The 7,901-nt window shown below is 51.7% G+C and overlaps 1 protein-coding gene across 1 annotated transcript; it reads left to right on the forward strand.

Annotated features, from left to right (window-relative positions):
* The first annotated feature begins 1,684 nt into the window (after window positions 1–1,684).
* On the forward strand, window positions 1,685–5,627 carry LOC143838962 (adenosine receptor A2b-like). Its single transcript, XM_077340852.1, has 2 exons — window positions 1,685–2,173; window positions 4,176–5,627. Exons 1-2 carry the CDS (start codon window positions 1,854–1,856, stop codon window positions 4,915–4,917), a joined length of 1,062 nt encoding a protein of 353 aa, XP_077196967.1. The 5' UTR covers window positions 1,685–1,853; the 3' UTR covers window positions 4,918–5,627.
* The last annotated feature ends 2,274 nt before the right edge of the window (window positions 5,628–7,901 follow it).

The raw sequence follows: 7,901 nt of genomic DNA on the forward strand, positions 1-7,901 counted from the left end.
GGTTGAGAGGGGACATGATAGCCCTCTTTAAGTATTTGAAAGGTTGTCACTTGGAGGAGGGCAGGATGCTGTTTCCATTGGCTGCAGAGGAGAGGACACTCAGTAATGGGTTTAAACTTCAAGTACAACGATATAGGCTAGATATCAGGAAAAAAGTTTTCACAGTCAGAGTAGTTCAGCAGTGGAATAGGCTGCCTAAGGAGGTGGTGAGCTCCCCCTCACTGTCAGTCTTCAAGCAAAGGTTGGATACACACTTTTCTTGGATGCTTTAGGATGCTTTGGTCTGATCCTGCGTTGAGCAGGGGGTTGGACAAGATGGCCTGCATGGCCCCTTCCAACTCTATGGTTCTATGATTCTATGATTCTATGACTAGGTCACCGTGAGCTTCTGGTCTGCACCCCTGCCGGAAAATTCACATCTCTCTCGCTGGTACCACATTCTATTCATTTAAGAGGGCTTGCAAAGAGAAATGTTCCTTGCGGACTGTTCCAGTAGCTTTTAATGTGCCCGAGAAGGGGGAAAAAACACACATTAAATGCTATAAAATTAAGTATAGGGGGAGAGGGAATTAATGAGAATCTTGGGTGCTTTGGAGGGAGGGGGGAACCCCTTCCCAATGTCTGCCAATTTTGACAGCCAGATTATCCTCCAGATCCGAATGGGTCTCGTGTTTCCAAAGAGTGCAGTTAGCAATCTGTGCAGGCCTACGAACGCCATCAACCTCCTAACAAGCTTTCCTCGTGAATCGATGCATTTCCTTTCCCTGAAGTGCTGTATTTGGGGCTAATAATTAGAAAAATTGCCAGGAGGATGGGGGTGCCAATTTAGAGCGACACCTGATTTGTGAAATACCCGTCGGGGACTCATACTGAGCACATTCGGGGAAGGGAGGGGAGCGCTCAGTTCTAGCTGTTTTCTGTTTCGGCCGTGAGGCTAAAAACCGGGGGATGAAAACGAGCTTGAGATTATTAACTGAGCAGGGGGCAGGGAGAAGAATCGGCTTGCCAGGTTTTTGACATCTTAACAGCGAACACAGAGAAACCGGAGTTGTTGAGGTGATTCCTCCATCTCCCCAAATACGTGGGGGACCGAGGGGCGATGGCTTCAGGACACACAGAAGGAAGTCTTCTTCATATAACATTCAGGTCGCGAATGGGAACACGCTGGCCCAAGGCATCGTGATGGGTGAGACCTTAGAGCAGGGGTAGTCAAACTGCGGCCCTCCAGATGTCCGTGGACTACAATTCCCAGGAGCCCCTGCCAACGAATGCTGGCAGGGTCTCCTGGGAATTGTAGTCCATGGACATCTGGAGGGCCGCAGTTTGACTACCCCTAATCGAAAGCAAAAAACCATAACGGGAGAAATTCCATATATATCTGCCTTAAAGCATCTAAATTTGAGCCCGGGCGTGAGAATGTCCATCTGAGGTGCAGTTCCTTGGGGGTTTACGTTTTTACTGCCGCCCAGCTGTTGCATCCATTGCCGGCCTTAGCGAGAGCCCCCCTAATCCCTGGGAGGAAAAGGCACCAGCTGTATAAATACGCATCAGCCAGCGTAAAGCGCTGACTCGTAGCCATCCTCGGCTTGATCTATTTGCTCCCCGGACTCTCAGCAAACAGAGATGGAGCCGGCTTAGTGCTGCCGTGGGAGCCGAGGAGGGAGCAGGACAGACCTCTTGGGAAGAGAGACAGACGGAAAAGGATGTTGAGAATATCCCAGATATTCTCAGTAGATCTAAAAGAACTGCAGCCTTGAAAACGTCCGTTCCTTAGCAGCAATCGTTCTGTTTACAGGGGACTTTTCTCTGCCGGGGTGCGGTGGCCCATCACAGCAACGAGGTCCACCAGGGCCATGTACTTGGGTTTCGTGGTTCTCGAGGGCCTCCTGGCCATGGCCATCATCTCGACCAACCTGCTGGTGTGCGCCACTCTCTGCTTCCACAAGGAACTGAGGCACATCACCAACTACCTGATCCTGTGCTTGGCGGTGGCCGACCTGGGCGTGGGGGCTCTGGCCATCCCTTTCTCCATGGTGCTCAGCATGGGGTACACCCTGAGCTTCTACACCTGTCTCTTCCTTACCTGCTTCCCCCTGGTCACCACCCAGTTCTCCATCTTCCTCCTGCTGGTCATCGCCGTCAACACGCACCTGAAGATCACGCTGCCCAACAGGTAAGGCCAAGGAGGGGCTCTGCAAAGGCTGACCTCGCTTGGGTAATTCCGTAATAGGAAAGCCACATAAACCACGTCTCTGTCGGGATCACTAACCCGCTTCCCTAGAAGGTAGGCCGATTGGGAGAGGCGTTCTGAGAATGATCGAAGGAGGGGGGTCATGTGAGCATGACCACGGGAGCCAGTGTGGTGTGGTGGTTAAAAGGCCTCTAATCTGGAGAGCTGTTCCTCCTTCCCATGCAGCCAGGTGGGTGAACGTGGGCCAGTCCCAGTTCTCTCAGCGCTCCCTCAGCCCCACCTCCCTCCCAGGGTGCCTGTTGTGGGGAGAGGAAGGGAAGGTGAATGTACGCCTCTTTGAGACACCCGAGGACTGCTGGGTGACCTGGGGCTACCCACAGGTCTCTCAGAGCTCTCTCCGTGCCACCAAAGCTTTCTCCGTGTGCAGAAAGGAAGGAAAAGGTATCTGTAAGCTGCTTTGAGTCTCCTCTGGGTGGTAAAAAGGTGGGTGCAAAATAGTTCTTATCCCGTTCTTGTTGTCGGGAGACCTGCTTCACAACTGAACCCTGGATGAGACCCTACCTCTGAAAGGCCTTGAATGAGGACTCGTCCCTATATTGCCATATCCCAGTGTGTCCACAGACACGGTGCGGTGTTGTGGTTAAAGTGTCAGACAGAATTCTCAGCTCCACCTTCGGAAATTCTGCAAAGTTTTGGGTGGTGCCTGAGGATGGCAGGATTTGGAGTTGGTAGAGAACTCAGCAAGGTATAATGCCATGCCGTTAGGCACCCCCGTGGCCACCGAAAGGGAATGGGAAATTAAATCAGGGACAAGCATTCCTTTTCTAACAGCTCTCTGGAGGAACGACGGTCCTAGTGGAAATTATTCCGTCCTTGAAACCAGTGGCAAAAGCTTTGATAAATGTTGAACAGACAACGTGAAAGGCTGTGGATTGTGGCTAGAGCCTATTTTCACAGAAGCTTGAAGAGTGACCTTGAAACACACAAAGTCTTGCCATCCTCCAGGTGGGGCCTGGAATGACAATTGATCTCCAGACGATGGAAATGGCGCCCCCTGGAGAAAATGACTGCTTCAGGAGGTGCATTCCGTGGCACTGTGCCCTGCTTTCCTCAAACCCTGCTCTACCTCCCCATTTCCAGAAATTTCCCAACCTGGAGTTGGTAACCCTAGCCCCACACTGTAGATTTCTCATCCATTTAATTGCATTGATTTGCACTGTCTCATCTGCCTTGAGCCTCAGCAGGAACGACAGACCATAAATAGCATGAATTAGACACAGATGCAGCTTCCTTGTACTGAATCAGTCCATCATTTTCAGCACTGTCTGCTCAGATTGGCAGCTTATCTCTGAGGTCTCGTGCAGAGGCATTTCTAGGGATGCCAGTCCCCAGGTGAGATCTGGAGATCCCCTGGAATTATAGCTCATCTCCAGTCTAAGGAAATCAGTTGCCCCGGAGAAAATGGCTGCTTTGGAGGGTGGACGCCAGAGCATTATACTCCACCAAGGGCCCTCCTTGCCTCAAATCCTGCCTATTTCTGGCTCAACCCCTAAAATCTCCAGGTATTTCCCAACCCAAAGCTGGCAAACCTAGGCCTTTCACTTGTTGGCAGAGTTTAAACCTTCAAAGAGGACGACGCACCAGTTTTCTTAAAAGAATAAGATATTTTTAATCAGAAGAGAAACAACTTTGTATAGAAAGAGGGAGGGAGGAGAGTCCTAACTAACTGCCTAACTGTTGTTCTGCATTCATCCTGCGGCAAGCAGGGAGGAAATGTGCTCAAGGAGCCAAACAGAGACTCCACTGCTGACAAGGTCTTTAGGATGAGTCTTTCTGCTTGGTAGGCCATTAGGGTGGGTCAAAATTATTTTGTTCCTCTGGGTCAAGGTCCTCCACTCCCAAGGGGCATCTCAATGAGGGGGCAGGGCAGGCAGGTGGGACCGTGGTTAACATGCGACACTCACAAGGTTCTTTCTTTGTCCAGTTATGCCAGGTATGTGAAGAAGGGACGGGTGATGGTCCTTGTGGCCTTCTGCTGGCTGCTGTCCCTCCTGATAGGCATCTCCCCGATGATGGGCTGGAATCGCCTCGCGCAGTACGTAGAAGACGGCAACCGGACCACGGCAGTCAGCTCCCCCTCCGAGAGGGTCGCCTTCATCATCCTCGCCCGCGATCTCCCTTACGCAGGCTTCCTCTCCAAGGTTTATCCAGGCCCTCCCCAGAACTTCAGTGCTGGCGTGGTCCATCACGGACACCTTGGCCACTGCTCCTTCACTTCTGTCTTCAGCCCCGAGTACCTGGTCTACTTCGTCTTCTTCACCTGCACCCTGCTGCCCCTGGTGGCCATGCTGGGCATCTACCTCGACCTCTTCCGGGTCGTCCACGGCCATTTCCAGTCCCAGGTTTTCTGGGTGGCCAAGCGAGGGGAAATCCAGACAGCCCGCACCCTCTTCCTCTTGGTCGGGGTCTTCTGCGTTTGCTGGCTGCCCCTGCACGTCATCTACTGCCTCCAGCTCCTGTGTCCCACCTGCCAGACCTACGAGTCCCTGGACAACCTGGCCATCTTGCTCTCCCACATGAACTCTTTGGCCAACCCCCTCATCTATGCCCTCAGGAAGAAGGACTTTGGGCGGGCCTGTCACTCCGTGCTCCTCCATCGTGTCCTGCACTTGCCCAGGCTATGGTTCTGCTCTCACCCCAGCCCCAAGGTCCATCCCCAGACCTGAAGGACAGAAAACCCCTCCCCGACCCATCCTCCATTACCTGATTGAGTGAGCAATGGAGGAGGCCTCCACTCTCTTGTGTCTTATTGGACCCCCTGCAACATGGACCTGGGATTATATGCGAAGGCTCTACTCACTTGCTCTCTCCCTCTCCTGGCTCGTGCTCACTTATGATACATCACTGGGTTTCTACATGGGGAAAGGGGTGAGATAGCTGGACATTGTGAAGGAGGATGGCATGGTATATAGCTCAGGCTTTGTCAACAAGGGTTTTGTAAACCCTGATAAAGCTGTTCTGATTGAGCAGGAATATCAGGGCTCTCTCAGCCTCCCCTCCCTCACAGGGTGTCTGTTGTGGGGAGAGGAAAGGGAAGGCGATTGTAAGCTGCTTTGAGACTACTTTGGGCAGAGAAAAGTGGCATATAAGAACCGACTTGTCGTCTTCTTCTTCTTCTTCCTTGCCTTGAAATTTCTTCATGGGGATTGTCAGAAGTAGGGTGCGACTGGACAGCACATACATAAGTGGGAGTTGTTAGGTTAGTGGTTCTTTTGACATGAGTCTACCACCCCAATGGGTACTTTTAGATTTCTGAAGACAGGTTTTGGGCCCTGCCAACTCAAAATGGCTGCCAAGGGGTGCTTCCACAGCAAGCTACCCCATAAAATAGTTGCTGTTTCAGAATGGGAATATATTGAAGACATAAACACAATTGATTCATCCTGGGCTCTTGTGAGGAACCTCCAATGGGATAGAGGGAATCCAAAACTGACTTTATGCTTTGGACCAAGGGTGCTTTGGTGAAGAATGTTCAATGATGTTTTATCTCAGAAAAGGAGAGAGGAGAAATGGTATGAGAAATTGCAGGGGGTTGCAGTGTGTCCTTATTGAAAAGTAAAATATTTGGGGACATCCCATGGTGTCACAGCATGCATTTGCTTCGGCTCCACATGACTGGACAGACAAAGGAATGAGAGGTGGTGCTTCTGATCTCAGCACCAAACCAGACATGAAGCTGGGATAAGGTGACCATCCATCCCGCCTTTGGTGGGACTGTCCCACTTTTGGGGCATTTGCCCCGTGTCCTGCGGAGTTTCCCACCTGTCCTGCGGCGTTCTCATATTTTAAAAAATTATTTTTTATTATTTTTATTTTATTTTATTTTTGCCGCACGGCAGGCAGCTGAGTAGGCAGCCTGGGCTCAGGAGGCCCCCATGCAGGCGCCCGGACTCAGGAGGTCCCCACGCACGCGCCTGGGCTCTGGACTCCGGGGCGGGGCTTCCCGGCCAGGTCTGCTGCTGCCTCCCGGGCCGCCACCGCCCTAAGGCCAGTCGGGGAGGGGGGAGGCCTGCCTGCTGCCGCCACCACCCTTCTAAGGGTCGGGGGGGGGGGAAGGGAGGCGGCACGTCCCGCCTTGTGACCACAGATTTCTGGTCACCTTAAGCTGGGAGTCCCTTGGTCAGAGCAGCCAGGTTTTTAAAAAAGGCATTTAACAGATGTGTGTGAGTATTTGGTTCTGATCTTGAATTAGGCACAACGAGAAGGAAGGCTTAATCCCTCCCTGAACATTTGGTTCCAGGGAATTATTAAGCCTTTAACTAGCCCTAACTCAGTGGTTCTCAACCTGGGGGTCGGGACCCCTTTGGGAGTCGAACAACCCATTCACAGGGGTCACGGCAGGGTAAGCAGCTTGGCCGGGGAGTCACCACCCATACAACAGCCTTGCAGGGTAGATCAAGATAGAGCGTTCATCCGTCTAGAGCAGCGGAAAAGAGCGAGATCGGCATGGTGGGACAAGAGGCGGAACTGAACTGAGAAACTCCCGGAATAAAACCCATTTATATACAATCATCAACAATGGATCTTCACGCCACTGGTCAGTTTCAGATTAATTTCTGTCAAAGATCAATTGCATAGTTTCATGGTTGGGGTCACCACAACAAGAGGAACTGTATTAAAGGGTCGGGGCATTAGGAAGGTGGAGAACCTCTGCCCTAGCTGGGCCTGGACGGCCCAGGCTTGCCGGATCTCAGCAGATCTAAAAAGCTAAGCAGGCTGGCTAGTATTTGGATGAGAGACCACCCAGGAAGTTGTGGGTTTCTACATTGAAGCACAATAAAACCAGAGTCCAGTAGCACCTTTAAGACCAACAAAGATATATTCAGGGTGCGAGCTTTCGAGTGCAAGCTCTCTTCATCAGACTATGATCTCCTTACATGGCAGCGAATATATAGCAATAATCAATTGTTACATCAGTAGACTGTGTCACACAACCAAACTTTATTGTGCTACTTTAGACCAAGAGCCTCTTGTGGCGCAGAGTGGTAAGGCAGCCGTCTGAAAGCTTTGCCCATAAGGCTGGGAGTTCAATCCCAGCAGACGGCTCAAGGTTGACTCAGCCTTCCATCCTTCCGAGGTCGGTAAAATGAGTACCCAGCTTGCTGGGGGGTAAACGGTCATGACTGGGGAAGGCACTGGCAAACCACCCCGTATTGAGTCTGCCATGAAAAAGCTAGAGGGCGTCACCCCAAGGGTCAGACATGACTCGGTGCTTGCACAGGGGATACCTTTACCTTTACCTTTAGACCAACACGGCTACCCATTCGAATCTACACAGAAGCAGGCAATGGAAAACCACTCGTGTTCCTATCCTGCCTTGAAAGCCCTATGGCAGGGGAGGCCAAACCGTGGCTCTCCAGATGTCCATGAACTACTATTCCCAGGGGCTCATGGGAATTGTAGTTCATGGACATCTGGAGAGCCACAGTCTGGCCAATCCTGCCCTACTGGGTCATCATCAGTTGGGTACGACACAAGACACAAGGAGCCACATCCACACGTTTACCTGAGAGATCAGATAACACCTCCCTGCAGCTGCTTCAGACTGAGGGGCAGAAGAGAAGGCTTAATTCCCTGGGGCAGGATGGGAGAGAGGGCCCCCAAATTCCCGTTTTCTTTCACAAAGCACTAAAGGCCAAGATGGACAACC

This window comes from Paroedura picta, chromosome 5 (assembly GCF_049243985.1).
Source record: "Paroedura picta isolate Pp20150507F chromosome 5, Ppicta_v3.0, whole genome shotgun sequence".
In the NCBI taxonomy this organism is placed as follows: domain Eukaryota; kingdom Metazoa; phylum Chordata; class Lepidosauria; order Squamata; family Gekkonidae; genus Paroedura; species Paroedura picta.